The sequence below is a fragment of the Nematolebias whitei genome, chromosome 1, assembly GCF_014905685.2.
Source record: "Nematolebias whitei isolate Nwh7 chromosome 1, NemWhi1, whole genome shotgun sequence".
NCBI classification, from domain to species: domain Eukaryota; kingdom Metazoa; phylum Chordata; class Actinopteri; order Cyprinodontiformes; family Rivulidae; genus Nematolebias; species Nematolebias whitei.
In genome coordinates this window covers 9,334,324-9,355,697 of record NC_056498.1, presented here as the reverse complement: position 1 = coordinate 9,355,697, position 21,374 = coordinate 9,334,324, and the positions used below count along the sequence as shown (strand labels likewise).

General features: G+C 39.2%; 1 protein-coding gene across 1 annotated transcript in view; it reads right to left on the bottom strand.

Moving 5' to 3' along the window:
• The window catches only part of map4k2 (mitogen-activated protein kinase kinase kinase kinase 2), a 69,397-nt gene that overhangs the window by 17,193 nt on the left and 30,830 nt on the right, over window positions 1-21,374 (bottom strand). The window contains exons 3-16 of the mRNA XM_037681701.1: window positions 20,895-20,985; window positions 20,750-20,814; window positions 16,719-16,774; window positions 14,603-14,650; window positions 14,456-14,498; window positions 14,296-14,368; window positions 11,364-11,495; window positions 11,184-11,246; window positions 10,845-10,926; window positions 9,572-9,685; window positions 8,276-8,354; window positions 2,860-2,918; window positions 2,726-2,775; window positions 1,423-1,439 (exon numbers count right to left, since the gene is read on the bottom strand). Coding sequence (XP_037537629.1) covers window positions 1,423-1,439; window positions 2,726-2,775; window positions 2,860-2,918; window positions 8,276-8,354; window positions 9,572-9,685; window positions 10,845-10,926; window positions 11,184-11,246; window positions 11,364-11,495; window positions 14,296-14,368; window positions 14,456-14,498; window positions 14,603-14,650; window positions 16,719-16,774; window positions 20,750-20,814; window positions 20,895-20,985 — 972 coding nt within the window. The remainder of the gene's footprint in view (window positions 1-1,422; window positions 1,440-2,725; window positions 2,776-2,859; window positions 2,919-8,275; window positions 8,355-9,571; window positions 9,686-10,844; window positions 10,927-11,183; window positions 11,247-11,363; window positions 11,496-14,295; window positions 14,369-14,455; window positions 14,499-14,602; window positions 14,651-16,718; window positions 16,775-20,749; window positions 20,815-20,894; window positions 20,986-21,374) is intronic.

The following is a 21,374-nucleotide window of genomic DNA, read 5'->3' as shown; positions in this document are numbered from 1 at the left end:
TGGCCAGCCTGCAGTCCAGATCTTTCACCTATAGAGAACATTTGGCGTATCATAAAGAGGAAGGTGCGACAAAGAAGGCCCAAGACGATTGAAGAGTTAGAGGCCTGTATTAGACATGAATGGGAGAGCATTCCTATTTCTAAACTTAAGAAACTGGTCTCCTCTGTCCCCAGACGTCTGTTGAATGTTGTAAGAAGAAGGGGGGATGCCACACAGAGGTAAAAATGGACTTGTCACAACTTTTTTGGGATTTGTTGACACCATGAAATTTGGAAACAACAGATTTTTACCTTAAAATGATAAATTCTCTCAGTTTAAACTTTTGATCTGTGATTTGTGTTCTATTCTGAATAAAATATTAGATGTTGGCACCTCCACATCATTGCATTCAGTTTTTATTCACAATTTGTTTAGTGTCCCAACTTTTTTGGAATCCAGTTTGTATGTATGGTATGATGGGTATGTGTAACTCTGGGCAGAGGAGCTCTGCAGTACAAAAATCAAGCTACTAGTTTGTTAGCATGAGGCTGTATTATCTACCCCAGGAGTTTACGTTATCACAATAACCGTATATGCCCAGAGAAAACCCATGCATGCACGGAGAGAACATGCAAACTCCACCCAGAAAGGTCTCTGAACTGGTTTTTGAATTGTGACCTTCTTGCTGAGAGGCAACAGCTCTATCACCTGAACCACAGTGCTGCCATATATTTAAAAGTATATAATACAAAAAATAAATTCTGTAGAAAATAAACACAATTAAAACAAGACATTTCTAAACTGCACCAACAGAAGAACACTTAAAAAAATCTGTGTACAACAATTGTTTTTTTTATCAAGACATAAATTTCTCTGCACAACTAAAGGAAGGTCTGAACTTTTCTGGATAAGACAATTTACACTATTGCACTTCAAGAAACACAAATTAAATTACACTGTCATTAACTAAGTCTTACCCTTCTTTCAATAAATTAATCTACATGATTACTTTTCAAAGAAGAAACACAGATTAAACTGCACAGCTGCCATCTACATATTGAGCCTTCTTGTCTTCTTTGATGAAAAGTCATCAATAATGTCATCAAATGAAATCTGCTCTGCAGCTGTTTGGTTGATACTGGCACAGCAAACAGCTAACAACTAAGACTAAAACAAACAGGCCTAGAAATGTGTCCAGTTAGTGAAATATTCAGAATGAGACAAATCAACACCTCTTTCAGTTCATGGATATTTAACACGGTTCAAGCTACATCACAAAATCATCGCCTTTAGTAATTGTAGTAGACTAAAATTACTTTCCCATGTAGTAGTTAAAGTTTAGAAGAATTTCAGTCTTCAAAAAGGTAATATTTTCTGCTGAAAACCTAATATGTCATCCTGAGCAGCTAACAGTGTCTTTGATGTTCTTAATTGTAAGTCTACCTTGCAACAGGCATCGTCTACACAACAGAGCAGCTTTCACTCAGAGAGATGACACAGCTGCAGACCTTCATCTTTGCTCGTTTCTTCTTCTTCTTTTCTCTGAACTGGGCACCTGATGGCTTTGACCTGTTCTGGTCCATCTGTGTAGCTGGCTATAGGACATAATGTGTTAATGTTTTTGAGGGGGAGGGCGCGGGTGGGGCTGGGCTCTTGTCCCACCCTTGGCGAGATGCCACCCTGGGCAGCTGCCGATATCGTCCATATCAAAAGCCACCGCTGCTAGTCAGATCAGCTGTGGCATCATGGGATTCATGTTCAACATGAGCCTGAAGCTGGGGAAAGGAGCACAGCTGTGGGAGACCTCCAGTACCAGCGCTGAAGACCACATGTGATGATGTCATCATCCACCTCCAGCACCGAGCTCTGACCCACCTGGAGAAGCCTGGAAGCTCTGTGAGGATCACGTTCTTAGATTTCTCCAGTGCTTTCAACACTATCCAGCCTGGACTTCTGAGGAACAAGCTGGAGCTGTCAGGAATGGACCACCACCTGTCCCAGTGGACACTGGACTACCTCACTGGCTGCCCACTGTATGTAAGGACACTGGACTGTGTCTCTGACAGGCTGGTCTGCAGGACAGGGGTCCCTCAGGGAACTGTGCTGGCACTGTTCCTGTTCACCCTCTAGGTGCAGTGGAGGTGCCAGGGGGTGGCCAGTGGTGGCCTTGGACACCATAAATTAAGCTGAGGTCACCCCAAGGATAAGCTCAATAATTTGAGGTAATTATACTTGTAAGCAATATAAAATTATACTTTTATAGCAGAAAATATTACCAAGCAAATGATAGGTGTACATATAAATATTGTGGTGGCCATCTTTGATTTTGACATAGAAACCCAGTTTTCAATTGTGACCTTTCTTATGCCTAGATGAAGGAACAGGCTAAAATACAAGTCTGCACGTTGCTTATGTTTTAAGTTATCCAGCTCACAGGGAGGATGGGACAATAAACAGGTTGACTGTGGTCCAGTTTCATTTGACTGACTCGTCCAAAACTACAAAATTATGAATATAATTTACCTAAAATGAGAACTCTATAAAACAAACTCATTTAGAACGTGTTAAAACAGACACAACCCACGTTCCAGTTCTTGAAAACCTTTCAGTACTTCCATGTTTTTATTTAGACAGTATTGTTCCTTTTGAAATTGTCCAATTGTTTTAAGTTTTTAAACCACAGATGAGTTCTTTTCATTACAGACTGAAGGTAAAGAGGAAAGAACAGAAACCAGATGAGACTTACGGGGAGTTGTCTTCATCTCCAGACAGACTCCAGTCGTCGTCATAAGAGCTCTAAAAAACAGAACAACAAGAACTTTGGTCATGTTTAGTATTTTTCATGCCAATAATAGATGTTAAAAGAAAAACTGAAGTTACCAAGTCTGGATACGGCTCTGTGACTTTCCTCACCGGAGGCCTAAACTTCACTTGGCCAACTGAAAGAAGAGCAGACAACTCTGACAAACAACAACATGTGGAACAAAATGGAGATTTTTACAGCCCGCTGCTACAAGGAGGGCAATAACATCTGGGTTTATGTGTCTGTTATCAGAATATATTAGGAACTACACATTTTAATAAACCTTAACTATGGGATGTTTCTTCTACAGCCGATTAAAATTTGGAGTCAATCCAATTAATCCTTAACCTTTAAATTGTTGGTACCAATTTACAATAAGGCTCCCCTTATACATGCTAATAAATAGTTTACAGATACGTTTTTAATTCCTCTATAAAGACTTTAACAATTGTTTATTATGCATTAATTAAAGGTGACAGAGACAAAACGGTCCGTGTGCAGTTTGTTTTTTCGTTTGAAACAAAAATGAAAAAACACAAACACACTTGTTTTTTTTGTTTATTAAACCAAAATGAAAAAAAATAATAATAATCGCATAACGAAGCGTAATCCGATTTCTGATTTTGTGCACAAAACGAAAATGGAAACAACGGATAACGAGCGCTCACTTTCGATTATCATGATTTTATGTTTGACAAGTGATCTGGCGCGGAAGTTCTCTCTTTTTGTTTTTTCATTTTTTGTTTCAAACGAAAAAACAAACTGCCTGAATGTACACGGACCCAAAACTGACCAGTTTCTTTCCAAATAATGAGCAAAATGTGTTCACCTATATATTTCATCTAGAGTTGTTAGATTAAACATTTCACACTAAGTTACTACTTTGTGAGCACAATAAGCATTTATAAACCTAATTCTTTAGCATGTAATATTGTACTTTATCACTGCATTATAATTATCTACAACTAATATTATATCCTAAGAACATTAGGTTTACAAATACTTATTGTGCTCACAAGGTAGCAACTTAGTCTGAAATGTTTAATATAACAACTCTAGATGAAATATATAGATGAACACATTTAACTCACTATTTGGAAAGAAACTGGTCCGTTTTCTCTCTGTCACCCTTAATTAATGCATAATCAGTTATTAATGATTTATAAAGTGCTTATAGAGGAATTAATAACATATCTATAAACTATTTATTAGCCATCTATAAGAGGAGCCTTATTGTAAAGTAAATTATATTTTGACTTTATGACTAGCGCTCCTTAGGGGGGAAATTGTTCACCTTACATTAACTGTTTAAAAATACAAATTTCTAAATATTATTGTCTTCCAGAAACTATAATTCCTTACAGGGACCTCTGCCTGAAATAAAAACATTTTATAGGCATTTTAAACCCTTCCCACTCTTGCAATATTCTAAACAATGTTTCTAATCGCTCTAAAAGAGCACAGAATGTCATGATTTCAGCTCTCTGCCTCCTCTCAGCCACGCCCACTTCTCCACAGCAGAATGAAGATCACAGAGGAGGAAGGAGGAGGAGGAAGTTTCTCCTGCATTGTGGGCTGCACACAGGTGCAGCAGGTGCTAAATAATTTAAAATAATTTATTTTAAATAAAATTTCCATGCGGATTGTTCGACATTCATAAATCAGTCAGTTGTGTGTCAGGTCCAGTCTTACTTTGAAAAACCGCGACTGAGCAAGTCTGCAAAAAATGAACAGCAAAGTAGCGAGGGACTACTGTTTAATATATAATAATATAAATTATATATATAAATGTAAATGTACTATGATGTCATCAGTAGGTTGCTGTTTCATGTGCTGAGGTCATTTATTTGCAACTCTCACATTGTGTCCCGTCTAGGACACTGTGAGATTTGATTGTTTTTACACCTCCACCCCCGCTCGTGTTTCTTTTCCTTATCTGAATAAAAGGGCTGCTCCTCTCGAGGCCGCGGCCTCAGTCACCTCCATCTCCCCATGTTTGTTCACGTTTCTGTCGGACGAGCTGTACTGAAATGTAATTTTGTTGTGCTTCAGTGCAATGACAAACCTGATTCTGATATATAATATTATAGATGTAATAATCCACTTCTATGTGATGCACTTTACTGTGTTTTGTTACCTCCCCTCACGTGTACCTCTGCCGCTGGTCTGTGGAAAAATAGCGTTGCATAAAACCAGTCCACGGTGTGAAAAAGGTTGGAGAGCCCTGATTTACTTTAATTTGTAGATCATATTTATCAGATAGATTCCTGTTTGTTCATGTTGATAATGAATGTTTTTCATACACCAGAGTTGGTCATGGAGTTCCCCAGGGTTCAGTGCACAGAGCGATACACTCTATTTTATTTACACTTATAATTACAAAATTATACATTATTATTACATTAAATAAATCTTTTTACAGGTTTGCTTGTTGTGACAACTGCCTGAAGAAGAGAGCAGCTGAAAGGAAATGAATAATAATAATTTTAAAAAAAACGGAACTACCCCCAGACCATTGTAGTGAAATAGAACAGTGAAGTGTCACTGTACGGTATTCACAGGAAGTTGAGGTCAACACCTGTCTGATTTATGATACAACAGTAACCAGCGCTGAGGCCAGTCAACTACAGCGCTCCTCCAGAGGCTCTTCAGCTGCCTGACTGTATGAAGTCATTTAGAAAAGAAGTACTTCTGTCTGTCACATGCAGGGCATGTTTTCAGTGCCATCTTCTGACGTAGTATTCATCCAACATGTACAGAAAAGTTACAGAACAGCCATCACCATGCTGACTGAGAGGCCTTTGTGCTCGTTCACACCACAGCCCTGAGGCTGGACAATGAAGCCACTTTCCAGCAAATATGAGCAACATACAGTGAGTGGGCTTCAACGTTCATCCCCACTGTAAAAAGACCGAATTCAATGTCCACACTCAGAGATCCGTAAAACTAAACTAGAGCCAGTTTGTTGACTATTAGTTGAAGAAATCTTCAACTGGGTGGGCTTCAAAAATGAATTCAAAAGTGTTCAATACAAAAACAATTGGACTTTATTTGTAACAGAAGACATTTCGCTCCTCATCCGAGGAGCTTTTTCAATTCAATGAGCAGTGAGTGAGAGATTCAGGTTATAAAGCTGAGTGAGATAAGACACACACACATATGTAGATTTGACAAGTCACAAGTCCCTCTGTTCCCATCAGGTGTGAAAACCAGCTGGGAATCAGTCTTAAAGTTGCATTATATGTTTTTGAAAGTGGGAATCTGAGGCCTCCTCCTCTGTTAAGAGATGGGTTTTCCCTTTTTACATAAATTGCTTCCTTCACCCCCCTCTCAAACCATCTGTGTTCTCAGTCCAAAATGTGCACATTTTGGTCCTCAAAAAAGTGTCCCTTATCTGTGAGGTGGAGGTGAACAGCTGAGTCTTGTCCAGAGGAGGTGGCTCTCCTGTGTTGAGTCATGCGTCTGTGAAGAGGCTGTTTAGTTTCTCCAATGTAGAGGTCTGGACAGTCCTCGCTGCACTGGACCGCATACACTACACCACTCTGTTTGTGTATGGGTGTTTTGTCCTTAGGGTGGACCAGCCTCTGTCTGAGAGTCCTGCTGGGTTTGAAATGTACTGGGATGTTGTGTTTATTGAAAATCCTTCTGAATTTCTCTGATACTCCAGCAACATCCATAGCAATGTTGATGTTGATGATAGCAATGTTGCTGGGCAAGACACTGAACCCCTCATAGTCTCTGATGTGTGTCCCATCAGTGTATGAACGTGATCTAAAGCTCTCATTAGTCTCTTTAGAATTATTTGTTCAATTATCTTTGTATAGATATAGTATAGAGTTGTATGAATGGGTGAATGAGGCACAGATTGTGTTGTAAAGAGCTTTGAGTATCTTGATTAGATAGAAAGGCGCTATATAAGTACAGTCCATTTACCATTTTAATTTTATCTGTGTAAACCAAAACAGAAAGGTGCACAGCTTTCTGGGTTGGATTTTTAATTTAATCTGAAGTATTAATTATGAAATAATACTTCAGATTAACACAGTTAAATGAAAGAAAAAAGTTCAGTGAAGTAACTCTAAAATAAATATATAAATGAAAAAAATGATGTTAGAAAAATCATTACTGATTCAAATACCATATATTTCAGGCTAGAAGTCGCAGGATTTTTATTATTTTTTTTACATAATTTGCATGCCCTGCGACTTATATGTTGAAGCGATGTATTTATGGATTTTTGCCCATATTTATAAACCAATTTTTGGCTGAGATATGACCGCTGAAAATATTGAACACTACCATTTTCAGCCGCTAGATGGCACTTGAGTAGTATGGTATGTCAGTGTGTCATGTAATAGGTAAAAGTAACTATTAATGACACAATTGGCTTGCCATAGCCTGTCACCCAACCGTCAAATCAGCTTTATTTCGCTGCACTGCCCCGGAGAAATGCAGCTGATTAGACCATTGAAATACATTTATTAAGTAAAAGTTCAACTGAGACGCACCTTTACTATAATTTTGAGCAAAAAAAACAATTGTTTTAGGGCTTATCTTGTTAAATTTTAAAGAAATGCTCAGCGAGTCCTCCCGTGCACGCGCCTATTTCCGCGTATCGCCTTTTGAAATGCAGCTGATTTGACCGTCAAAGTTCATTTATTAAGCAAAAGTTACACTGAGACACACCTTTACTATAATGTTGAGCAAACTAATAATTGTTTTTAAGTGTTAATCTTGTTAAAATCTTGTTAAAGTCCTCCCATACACGCTCCCGCGGCCGCCATTTGGCAGCCTGTCGATTTTTGGTACAACAACGTCACACGTTTCCGGGTCGTCAGCGGTGACGCATAATAAATGCGACTTATATGGCGAAGTGACATATTTATGGATTTTTACCACTTTATTAGACAAATATGGACTGATGTGATTTATAGGGCAGAGCGACGTGTACGGTGGAAAATACGGTAATTGCTCCAAGCAGAGATCAAACCACCGGACAACAGATAAAAAAAAACCACTGACCTATCAGACACACTCACACCTACACATCCCAGAATTATTTAAAGAGGATCCTACCATGTCATCAAAAATGTCTCAGTTTTATGTGTGTGTGTAAATATGTACAGATATATATATCCATATGTATATATACACACATATTTATGTATATCATATACATACTTTTACCATCACAAATATGAAAAAATTGGATCATTTTCCTCAATAAATAGATTATCAAGTATAATATTTTGTCTCATTTCTGTAACTGCGTTCTCTTTATCTACTGGTAGGACTTGTGTGAAAATCTGATGATGTTTTAGGTTAAATTTATGCAGAAATATAGAAAATTATACAGACTTCCCAAACTTTCAAGCACCACTGTATCTACAGTATGTGTGGATGGATGGGAATTTTGAAAATCATAATTTTCCTAAAGAAGCTAAAAGTCAGACTTTATTTTGAAAGTGTGTGTTCAGAAGGCTGTTTGCTCACATTGTTCTTCAGACAGGGTCCTCTCCACAGACAGATGGTTTCCTGCTGACTGAATCTTGTCTGGAGTCACTTCCTCCACCTGTCAACACCATCAAAACACAATCAGCTTTCCACAAAGTAACATCCGACAACAGACATGTTGTTTAGACCCAGCAGCATGCTGAAGTTATGGAAGAATGCAAATAATAATTAAACCAGATACTCAAACGGAAACTGACAAGATATGGTAGAAAGACACATTAAAGCCCTGAATCTACCCAGTATAAACCAGTTATACTGTATATATACTGTATATACTGCAGACATGGGCAACGTGTGGCCCGAGGGCCAAAAGTGGCCCCATGACAATCTCAATTCGCCCCCCCAACATGGTTAATTGAAAAGAAAATGACAAAAAAAATAATAATTATGAAAGTCTGCATGTTATCAAAGAAACTTAAAGTTTTAATTAAACCTCTTGGATAAAAACATTGAAATCCTTTAGATTCAGAAAGCGCAAAACTTTGTTTCCAGAACTTCACTGAACCCGATAGACTAAAGTCCAAAGAGCAATTGTATAAACTTTTATTTTTTTATTCTTTGCAGATTCTGGATAATATATTGTCACAAGATCCATTTTACAGAAAGTATATCTTATACTGCTAAGGAGTTGTTAGACATCTTTTTTATCAAGCATGATCTTTGCTAAACTGAATGGAAACGTTCAGTTGCTTTTTTGCTAATTTCAGCTCATTCCTGTTAGTCAGCTTGTGTCTGCTTTTTAAGCTACTCTTTTGGTACTTTTAATGCTAATTTCAGCCTTTTCTGCTTCTCTCTAATGATTTCTACCTTTATAAACTCCAGTCAGCCTCTTTCTGTTAATGTCAGCTTTTTCCCTGCTCATTTCATCATTTTTTTTTATTTTTGTCGTTGCTAATTTCAGATATTTTTTTCATTCATTCATTCAATCTTTATTTAGACAGGTTAATCCCTGTATAAGATGTTAATCTATTCAGCCCCTCGCTGCATATTTCAGCTGATTCTGCTCATTTCTGATATATTTCTGCTCTCTTCAGCTTTTTCTGCACTTATCTACTGTTTCAGCTTTTCTTTTCATGCTTTCAGCAAATGTCAGCTGTTCAAGTTCAACTAACAGTTGAGCGATGAATTATTTTCAGCTGGTTTCAGTAAAAATCATTCAGCAGTAAACATTCACTCTGTATTTTCACAGGAAGTGACATTCCTCTGGTTAGCAGCTGATAAAAATACTTCCAAAGTGTGAGTACTGTTAATGCGACGTTGACTCCGCCCACTGACCTCCAGCTCGCTGTCATCGATGTGCGTGAGCGTGGAGTGCAGCTCTGGGTTGTTGGCCGAGTCCAGCAGCTCGATGATCAGGTTTCGTGTCAGCAGCTGAGTGACAAACGGATGCTGCAGGAGGACCAGTATGAGACAGGATTAAACAGTGGAGTTAATGGATCAGAACTGTCTGTTTGATCAGTTTGATGAGGTTGAGTATGGACGTCACATGATGCTGCTGTAACAGACATGAATGGTTTTCTGCTCTTACTGACTGAGACACAACATGGACGTCTTAGTCCTGCTGGTGGCTGGAACAGCTGCAGCTCTGACTCCTGAAGGTTTGTCCTGCTGACAGTTAGCTCCAGAATACTTTGTGACATCTGATCCCAGAGAAGTTCAGATTTTTGTGAACTGAAAGTCACTTGTTGTAATTTACGTCTATAGAATGTCAGAATGTTTGTACACGTGCTGAAAAAATAAAATAAAATAACCGACAATGAAAATCTTGAAACTGAGAAAAGAAAAACACTGGTCTGTAAATAGTCTGGTCCAGCTGTCCACAGGTGTTCTGGTCCAGCTGTCCACAGGTGTTCTGGTCCAGCTGTCCACAGGTGTTCTGGTCCAGCTGTCCACAGGTGTTCTGGTCCAGCTGTCCGCATGTGTTCTGGTCCAGCTGTCCACAGGTGTTCTGGTCCAGCTGTCCACAGGTGTTCTGGTCCAGCTGTCCACATGTGTTCTGGTCCAGCTGTCCACATGTGTTCTGGTCCACCTGTCCACAGGTGTTCTGGTCCACCTGTCCACAGGTGTTCTGGTCCAGCTGTCCACGGGTGTGCTGGTCCACATATGGACAGGTGTTCTAGTCCACATGTTGACAGGTGTTCTGGTCCATCTGTCCACAGGTGTTCTGGTCCAGTCCTCATGATCAAACTGCTTCAGCTGTCTCAGGTCTGAAAGGCTCCTCCTCCAGATGTTGCAGCTCCTTCTACGGATGTTCAACAGGAGTTAGATCAGGGCCCAGAAGGCCACTTCAGAATAGTCCAGTGTTTGGTTCTGATCCATTTCTCTGAGTTTTAGCCATGTGGTTTGGGTTCATCTCTCCAGTGCTTCTAAATGCCATATTTTTATTAAATGATGTAATTCTACAGGAAGTTCCCAGAGTCAGAGTACTGAACTGAACTTACTCTTGTTGATAAACCTCTGTTCATTTTATTTTGTACGTTTAGAAAACAAGAGCCCAACCTGAGCATGAACAAGGTTAGCTTTCAGCGATGTGCATGAAGAGACCAACCTGCAGCAGTGTCTCAGCCGACGGTCTTTTACGAGGGTTTTTAATAAGAGCCATCTTCACAAAGCTTTGAAAACCTGCCGACCTGCAGACATGGGAGGACACACAGACCGGGGTAGAGATACCCCCAATGACCCTTGGGTGGCGGGCGACATGCAGTGACAGCTGACTGACACCAATGGAAACTCAGTTAAACACAGTGACTAAAGCACTGAATGAATGTTTTAAATAACATCATACTTGTATTTTTGTCACCAGCCTCATGAATAACTCTTTCTGAACTAACTTCAGTAACTCTACAAGTTTTACTGTCTGGTTTTCAAATAGCAAACAGAAACTCACCACTTGGTTTTATCCTTCAGTTTGGGTGGCTGGAAGCTGCTTTTGGACATCAGCATCAACGCTCTAACATTTTTTAAACCAATAAAAACATTTTTAGTGTTTTGACGCATTAACTGTGCAGAACGATTCACAACAAAGATGGTTCAGAGCATCTGTGTTCTGTCCGTGCTGCTGACGGACCTCATGGGGTGCAGGTCAAACATGGGCGGCTGGAGCTCGGCCAGCTCGATGGCAGTGATCCCGACGGCCCAGATATCACACAGGTGGTTGTAGCCGCCCTTCTTTTCCACTGCAGCCACCTCTGGAGCCATCCTGGACATTGAACAAAGGGTTGTAGAAAACATTAATAACATGACGTATTGGCAAACTGGAAAATGAGCACTTTCTGTAAAAGCTGAGAGCTGGAGCGGAAGCTGGAACTGAACCACTGACGGTAAAACAAGCAGAAACTGTCACGGCTTGTGGAAGGTATGGACCCAGGAACACAGAAGAATAAAACACAAAATATAAACATAGCAACGAACAGGAAAGCAAAAACGAACGCATAAAACTACGAAACATAACCCCCAAACAGATACTGACAAAAACAATCAGAACATTAACTACTACAAGACAAACCCCAAATAAACTGAACAAAACAATAAACCCAAGACCAGCAGAACAGTAGCTAAAAGACTAATGCAGGTGAACAGTAGCTAAAAGCTAAAATAACCAAAGGAGTAGTGTAAAGTTTAATTAACACAACCTTAGGAAATAGTTCAATCAAAATCAGAGCTAAAAGCTATAATTCCCAAAACAATCCCCAAAGGTAAACGGAGCTTAAGACAAAAGTACAGCAGGTCATCAGCAAATAGTTAAAGTTTTTGAAGGAATTGATGAAAACATATCTGTAATTAAAGCTAAACATTTTGAAAAGTATAAAAAAATACAAAACTCAAAGCACACTGAGCTTAATGTTTTGTTATTTGAATATTAAGATATGCACAAAGTATCAAATCTAATGTATCTACATAGCACATTGAAAAACATTTACCACTGACCAAAGTGCTGCACAAGAAACAATAACACCAAACACTGAGACCAACACTGGGGAGATATGTTCATACTTCTTTGTTTAAAAACGAGTTCATCAAAATTTTGTTTCAAGTTCATTCAAATCAAGTTTTACATCGGGGAAACTAAACAGCCACTGGTCAAAAGGATGGTCCAGAAGATCAACATCATCAGGCCAGGACTCTGCGGTCTACACTCATCTCCAGGCCAGCGGTCACTCTTTCAGGGATGAAGATGTTCACATCCTGGACAGAGAGGAACGATGGTTTGAGAGAGGAGTAAAGGAGGCCATCTTTGTGAAAAGAAACCGTCCATCATTAAACAGGGGTGGAGGCCTCCGGGTTCAACTGTCCCCCTCTTACAATGCTGTGATTGCTAGTATCACTCAGCCCTCTGTGAACAGTAAACAGCCATCAGTGTGCTAATGATCCATTGTTAGGCTGATGGTCCTTCTTGACCATGTGAACAGCTGGTTCTGGATGGTACTAGATCCACTATGAGAAGGTGCTCCTTATAAGACCGAGTTTATTCCAGTTTCTCAGACTGAAGAAGTCTTTTGGAAAAAAGACGAAAAGTTTCAACAAGAAGAATCCGTCCAGAAGACCTGACAACTTTGTTAGAACTTTCTGACAGTGATGTTGTCATTTCCATTCAACTCTGCTTCTAGAAGTCAGCTCTTGTTTGTTGAAGCAACAGCTTTGAGGAGCAGTTGGCTGAGGCAGTCAGAAAATACATCCATTGGTACGACTCTTACAGACACACTAAATGGGTCAAACGATCAAAAACTCCTGGATGGAGATTGTACAGATGTGCATGGAGGAGTCCGTCCTATGAAAAGTGTGGCACTTGCTTCAGATTTATGGCCAAATGGCAGATGCAGGGATGAAGTGGAGACCCTGGTAGGAAGAAACCCCTAAGGTGACGTATACTGCAGCGGGTTGGGTTTCCAAGGAACTCTGCAACGTGCCTGGTGGACTATGAAAGGTGTGTGCAAAAGTGAATAACTCACAACCATGCAACACCGAGTTAACTGGTGGATTCCAGATGTAGTATGAAACTACCTTCACACCATCATACAAAGAGATACAATAGTCCAGTTGGGAGGTAATAAAACTGAATCACTGGTTCAAAGCCATGAAAGGAAAATCAAATTTAGTTTAGATAAAAGCTCTAATTTTAATAAACAATCTCTTTACTACTGATGTAATCTGTTTCTCAAAAGTGAAATTAGATTTAAATATCTTCTCCATATGTTTTACATAAATTTTATAAACTGCTCTAAGCTCTCCAGATCTGTGGGAGAAGCACTGTGGTTTCCACTGGAACCAAAACAATAACTTAATTTTTATTTGAAGTTTGAAGACATCCACGCTTGGCTCATTCAATGTTTATTTAGTGAGGCAGTCAAACAGTGGTGTTATTTTATTTACTTTTAAAATCTCTGCAGGTACATTTCAGTGTGGACTGTGTAGGAGTGAAGAGAGATGTTTACTTTTCTAAAGATAAAGCCAAAGGGAGAACATGAATGGAAAATAAAATGGGACCAAGAATATATCCTTGGGGAACTCCACGTTAGAGGGGCAGAGGAGGAAAGAGATTCTCTGAGGCTTACAGAGAAACTCCAATCTGTCAGTTAAAACATGAACAAGTCTAGTGCAGAACCTTTGACACCATAGTGCTCCAGCTGGGAGTCCAGAATCCTGTGGTCTACTGGGTCAAAAGCAGCTGTCAGGTCTGAGAGCAAAAGTACAGCTGAGTCTCCTGAGTCTGTAGCTAATTAAAGATTATTAAAAACTTTTAAAAGTGCACTTCCTTTGCTGTGAAGGGAGTGTGCAAAAGTAGTTTGATTATCAAAAAACATACGAAGAAATTATAAAGCTGGAAAACGCCAACTCGGTAGCATTCACATAATTAAAGATTTAGAGAACAAGCAGGATGTGCAAAGCTCTACCATAAAGATTAAGAACAGAAAGAGCCTAAAGAAAACCACAGAGAAGCATCAGAAAGATTGGAGATAGAGCAGACTGTTTCAAGAGAAGGTAAGGGAGTTTTAGCTTACCAGTAAGGGGTTCCAATAAAAGACTTTCTTTTGGCCACGGAGGCACTGATCTCTGCTGCCACTCCAAAATCAGCTAAAACAAAGAGACACACATTCCCACTGGAGACTGAGACTCAGTATGGCTTCTTTAGGTCTACCTGATCATATACCACACACTAACCCAGTTTGACGTCTCCTCTGTCTGTCAGAAGGATGTTGGCTCCCTGGAGAAGAAACAAACATTTATAATCATCTTAACGGGATGATTCTGAGTAAAACCTTGCATCGTCATGTCCATGAAAACATAAGAAGCTTAAAAAATATTTACCTTTATGTCTCTGTGCATTTTGCCATTTTCATGCAGGTGATATAAACCCTGGTATAAAAAAAAAAAAGCAAACAAAAAAAAATGCAGTAAATCAGCTGAATATTGTGTACATACAGTATTTTCATTATTCTTAATTACAGATATTCAAGCATTCAGCATATAAAAAATGCAGGCAAACTAATTTATTTAAACATTTATTTTCCTTTATTTTACCAGGAAATAAATCCATCCAGTTAAGATGTCATAGAAAAAACTCCTGTAAGCTACAGTATGTAAAAGCTAAAAGCATCAAAACCCTAGCAAAATATAAAAATAGGCTAGGTAAAAACAGCCTAAGAGTAGCTAAGTAGCAAAAGGTCAGCTAAAAGCCTAAAGTAGTAGAACAGTGGCTCAAACTAGGGGTGCACCGATTGCAGTTTTCTGGCCGATCACCGATTTCTAAAAAGTCTGACCTGCCGATTCCGATTTTGGCCGATATCGATTTTGTTTTATAAGCAACACTGTCAGGTGTTATAAGTCACAATGCACCTTCAATTTTCCAATATTATTTCATTATAAAACATACCCTTGAACAATATCCTAGAAACAATACAAACTTGTTTTAACTGGCCATGAGGTAGTGCTCTGAAATATAAATCAAGTTCAGACAATTGTTGTTAAAACTAAAAAAAAAGGTAAAATCGCTTCTCATGTAAGTATCGGCCGATTTCACAAAATTAAGGAAATCGGGGCCCACCCCTAGCTCAAACCTCAAAATACCAAAATTTACACTAATGCTTGAAGTAGCAAAATGGTAGCTAAAAGCTAAAATTAACAAAGAAAGACATAAATGGACCAAATATGCTAAAACAGATTCTAAAAAGACCGTTGTCCTGATGCATGCTCAATAATCCAGGTAGATAAATCTAACAAGGTTGAGTCAACAACTGCAGCTCCTCAGACTGAAGTCTTTTGATAAAAGAAGAAATGTTTCAAGAAGAACAATCTGTCCAGATTGGTGCTAAGCACACACACACAAAGAAACAGTCCAGATGACCGGACTGAAAATTGTTGGATTGTATACCTGGATTATTGAGCATGGACTTTGTTGGTTTTGAACCAGTATGACATGACAGTCGATGAGAAAGAGGGCCGGCACAACAGGAGGGGGCGTGCCAAAGAGACCATCTTAGCACCAACATAACTGGTTTGTTCCACTTTGGAGTAAGCTGTTGGGGGAAGAATCAGTTTTGTGTTGTGTGTTTCCTTGACTGATGAAGCCTTCTGGATGGAAGGTAAAATATTTCAGCACAAAAAAAAAATAATCTGTCCAGATGACCTGACTGAAAAATGTTGAGCTGAAAAAAACAGATGAAATTAGCTGCAAGTGCTGTAATCAGGTCTCTCTTGTAAATGAGTCCCCGAGGCTCAGTGGGATTAACCTGTATAAATAAAGGCTGAATGAATGAGTAAGTAGCTGAAAAAAATGTTTAAATTTACACAAGGAAGCTTAAAGAAGCTGAAGCAGAACAAAATGTGAAAGGAGCCGTAAAAGGTTGTAAACAGATCTAAACATTTGAAAGATGATTAATTAATTAATTATGATTAACTAATTATTTTCTATGAGGAAAAAAATGACAGAAAAGGCTAAATATTTCAAAAAGCTAAAGTTGCACTAATACCAAAGTATACAGCATGAATGTCCAGAAAGAGCTGCATGACTTGATTTAAGAGTTGTTGAAATATCTTGAAAACCGCAAGATAAGAATCACGTCGAAAAACCTACGGAAGAAAAATGGATCAGAGTAGAGTTGACACAGCAGGATTCACATTATGATGAATCAGAACTCACCAACACGCTGGTGCAGATGGGTGATGGTGGACTTTTTAAAGACAATATAGTTTACTTTTTATTCAACTCTGGTAAAACATGAACTTTGAACATTTTACTGTACTCATTCAAAAAGTCAACAAAGTTCGGTTTTATCCACCACAGGCTTGTTAAATCCATCCTGGGGTCCATGAGGTATTTCAGGTAACAGAAAGGTAAAAACATGATCACCCGCCTTTGTCTTTGCACAGCAGATGATAAGAACTTAATGCCAACATAGAGTGTAACGATGTTGCAGAGTCTCACCTGAAGGGTTTCCCTGCACACGAACGCTATCTGTTTCTCCTTCAACGGACCCGTCACTGAAAAGAAGTTTGAGTTTTAGTTTCACAATCAACTGGAGGTGAAAGAAAAAGACTTGAGGTTTATTCATGAAGTAGACCTAAACAGGATTTTAGATAAATGTCATTTAATTTCACCACCAGAGATAAAAGCATCACAAACACCGTCCTGAAACAGTTAGGACGTTGTGTACAATGTAAATAAAGTCCGAATACAACGATTAGCTAAATTAATAAACCTACATATGTTATTCACAATGAAACAGTCATGTCAAAACTAAAAAACAAATATAACATTTTCTGGGGGAAAAAATGTAGTTTTGAATTTTAATGAAGCAACACATCTGAGCATTTTGTAACTTAAGTTAATTGTCAAGCAGTCGGTAAGAGAACTGGGTAGAACAAAACATTTTAGAGGGGCTGAACGTCTTCGAAGTAAAGATGGGCAGAGGTTCACCACGAAAATTACTGGAACAATTCAGAATAATGTTCCTCAACCAAACACTGAAGATAAGAGCCTCCCACCACCTGAAGCTCATGTCATCAACAGATTAGAAGAAGCTGTAGAAACTCTGAGCTCAAAGGAAGAGGATGAAAGTCTACTGGGACGTTCTTCTGGCCCTCAGGGGCCACTGCATTAAAACCAGGTCTGGTTCTATTCAGGGCTCAGGAACACTTCCACGGATCACCGTCTGTAAACAGTTCATCCACAGATGCTGCTTAAAGCTCTATCAGACAAAGAAGTGGTACACCAATGTCTCCCATCACTGATGGATCTGAATAGTGAATGTTATGTAGTTTTGGAGATGAGTGTTTTTCTGGACTGGAACTGAACAGAGAATGAAGTCAACCTTAATGTTTTAGTGCAAGATAAGTAAGTAGGCAAGTTTTTTTATTCTTTACTTGCAACAGAATCAGAAATCTGTCGATACGCTGATGAGTGGAGGGAGAAGTTTTATCCACGATCAGGTGTAATGGAGGAGCCAACGGGTCCTATATACACCAGCGGGTCCTATATACACATATATATATATATATATATATACATATATATATATTTTTTTTTTTTTTTTTTTTCCAAGTTATCACGCTCACAACATGTAGCTTGGTGGTCAGTGCTGCGGTCTTGTACTCCTGAGGTTGCGGGTTCAAGCCCAGGTTGCACCAGGAAGGGTATTGTTGTGGTTAGAATACCACGTCGTGTTCAAAACGGCTGAGGCGTCGCCCTTCGTATAAAAGATTTATTTGACACAACATGGGTTACAGATATTCAGAGACAAACAATTACATTAATAAGATATATGCATATAAATGGAGCATTAAGAACGAACCGCCATGTGCGCCTCCCGGAAAATGCTCGGTGGGCGTGCGTCATTTCCGGCCTTTTATCCCCGTTTGAGAAGGCTAGCTTCCTGATTGGTTCAGCTTCTGTCGCTATGGTTACGACTTAGCCCGCCCCCTCAAGGACGTTACGTCTATATTTCAGATAAGTTTTGGTACACCGAAATCGGCTTTTGTTTAAAGTTTAACTTGCTATTATACTTTAGGGATATAAAATGATTCGTGTCTAAATTGTTTATACGTAATAATTAATAACTATTAATTATTACCTACCTCATGGGGGTTAATTCAATATCTGTTGGAGGTCTGGTGATTCTGTTTTTTAAGGCAGATTTATCTTAGTTTCCTTGTCTGCGTTTAAACTGTTAACACTGTTTGTTTAACGTGATTATACCTTAGTGATACCAACTGATTTGAAATAGTTGTTTATTTCTAGGAATAATTATATTATCTAACTTATGTTCGTGTTTTTATTTGGATCATGGTTATACTTTTAATTTGATTTTACTTAGTCAAACTTTATTGTCTAAATTAAAGAGCTGTGTTCTAGCTTTATTTATGTTAATCAGTCTGCTCTCTGGCCTGATTTGATTGCTTGTAATTTATCAAATGTGAACTTGTAAAATTATCCTTAGCTACTAGTAGATTATATTTAAAGGTCAACTAGTTAGAATTAGCAAACATTTTCTATAAACATAGTTCAACCTTGGAAGAAAGACACGCACACACTTTATATGACATGACATTTGAGTGCTTGATAGGAATTATAAAAATGTATAAAATATTAAATCCAACATTCCCTCTTTTGAACTCCCATATTCATGGGAGTTCACCCTCTTTATGGATTTATCAATATGGACGTGACGCAAACTTACTGCACTCCCCAGGGGTCCTGGACCAGACCCCTGATCCGACACCTGTGAAAAGTACCACACACATGAACCTTTATAAAAATACAAAAAATGCGGCAACACCCCTCCTAGAGAAAGATAAATGAGTGAAACTCTATTTTAAACCACCTTTAAAATACCTCGTGGTATTCTAGAATGATTAAATGCCCAATTGAATGGAGTAAAATATTTGAATATTTAAGTTAACTGAATATTTAAGTTAATAGTCAAGTTAAGTTTATAGTTAAGTTAAATGAATAGTTAAGTTTCCAATTGAATCCACGACCCTCCTCTGGTTGTTTTTCAGAATGAATGAAAGGTAAGACAAAATACTCATATTAAACAGGAAAAGCCAACACCCTCAATTTAAACATTTCTATCGAGCAGGTCTTCAGTTCTTGAGCTTGCGGTGGGAGCCCTTGTTCGTCCACAAGGGTCCTTTGGTGCTCGGCGGGATTCGGCCCGCGGAGTTATCTTCATGTAAAGTCCTCAGAACCGTATCAGTTTGATTAAACATTCTAAATGACGTGTGTGTATTGGGACAAAACTAAAATCAGTTTGACGCGTCTTCTGTTCTTCACGGTCAGGGCTGGTAATCTTCCGTCCTTACCCGATCCACCCGACCGACTTCAGGCAGAGCAGAGACTCCTTCTCCGATGTTTGCTACTGCCTTTTTCCAACCAGAACAAAGGGGCAAAGAATGAGCTCCCACGAAGGTCCTGTCACCTCCTCCAGGTGTAGTGGGGAGCTGTCTTCAGATCACCCTGCATCTGGTCCAGCGATCGATTCCTCTCCTCTGCAGGGGTGCACTGGTGGGGTCGTACAGGTGCCACTCTCCTTCTGGGGACCGATGGCATGTGATGTTCTGTCCACCACCTGGTGGGGTCTTGTCCTGTCCCTCTTTTCAGCAGGACCCAGTCTGATGTGAGTTTGTCTCCTCGGTCAGAGTTCCTCCCTCCTGATGAGAAAAGCTGGACACCAAAGCTTGCGAATTGTTAAGCACCCTGCATGGCCTTTTGATTATTTTATCTGTGGGATCCATGACCTGGACCTGGAAAAACTGACTGTGGCTACTTCTGTAGTGAATAAAACCTATTTCTGAATTATTGGACACCCTGATGGGTATTATTGCTACTGATAGGTGTATTATTACACTGTAATGTTATCCTAAAACAGAATTTGTAAAACTAAAATAAAATGCTATTCTTACATGCATCTGTACACTTGAAACTGAATTGTGTTACATACTGGACTTCTCCAGGGATACCTGTGTGTTAAATCCAACAGTATCCTTCATGGTGACCCCTGAAGACGAGAGCAGCTGAAAGAAACTTCCTATATGGGCGGCCATCTTGGATTTTGACTTTGCTTGACAGGGACTTTTTGTCAGGCCTAGTTGTAGCCACACATCAAAATGTAAGTTACTCACTTATTTTTCAAGTTATCACGCTCACAACATGCACAGACGGATGGATGGGCAGACAGGTATTTCCAAATCCCTGTTTTTGTTCTACGGGAACAAACTAAACTAAATGGAAATAGTATATTTTAATATTAAAGAAATTGAATAATCAAATTAAAAATATTTGTGGCAGCTCTGATTGAAATATTTAAAGTTTTGAAGTTTTTCTTCTTGAACATAAACAAAACGTCACATAATAAACTCACACACAGAGCGTGCAAACATCACACATATTCTGGACAATCTTATAACAAGATGAAGCACAGACAGTTCACACCAACACCAGAACTGGCACGGTTATACCTTGGTATATATCCTGAAGGGAGCCCCCACCGCAGTACTCCATGCAGATCCAGAGCTTGGTGTTCCTGAAGACACAGGCCACATACATGAGCCCACCCACCAGCCCAGGACTGACACCCATTTTAAACAAACGCACAGCAAGCACCTGTGGTAGCTGCCGAAGTAGGCCACGATGTTTTTATGCTTGCATTCCTTCATCATGGTGATCTCCTGCTGGATGGACGTGATGTCATCAGCTGTGCAAACACATGTGTTAATGAGCAACTCACCAACTTCATCTTTCAAACAAAACTCAGCTCAGACAACAAAAATTCACTTTTAAGACCTAGCATTTAGCTTGTTAGCTTTCATGCCAGAGTTTAAGACCAAAGCTGACTGTGCTCGTCTGCACAGCTGACAGAGTTGCTGCCATGTCTATGCTGGTTGTTAATGATTAGCTTTGTGGATATCTTGAACTGGGTGGACTCCAAAAGTGAATCAGGTGTAGATGTATGTCCGATGGTTAAGTTTTAAAAGTTTCATTAAAATCTGTCCAGTGGTTCATGAGATATTTAGCTAAAATTACAAACACACACTCTCACACACACACACACACACACACACACACACACACACACACACACAC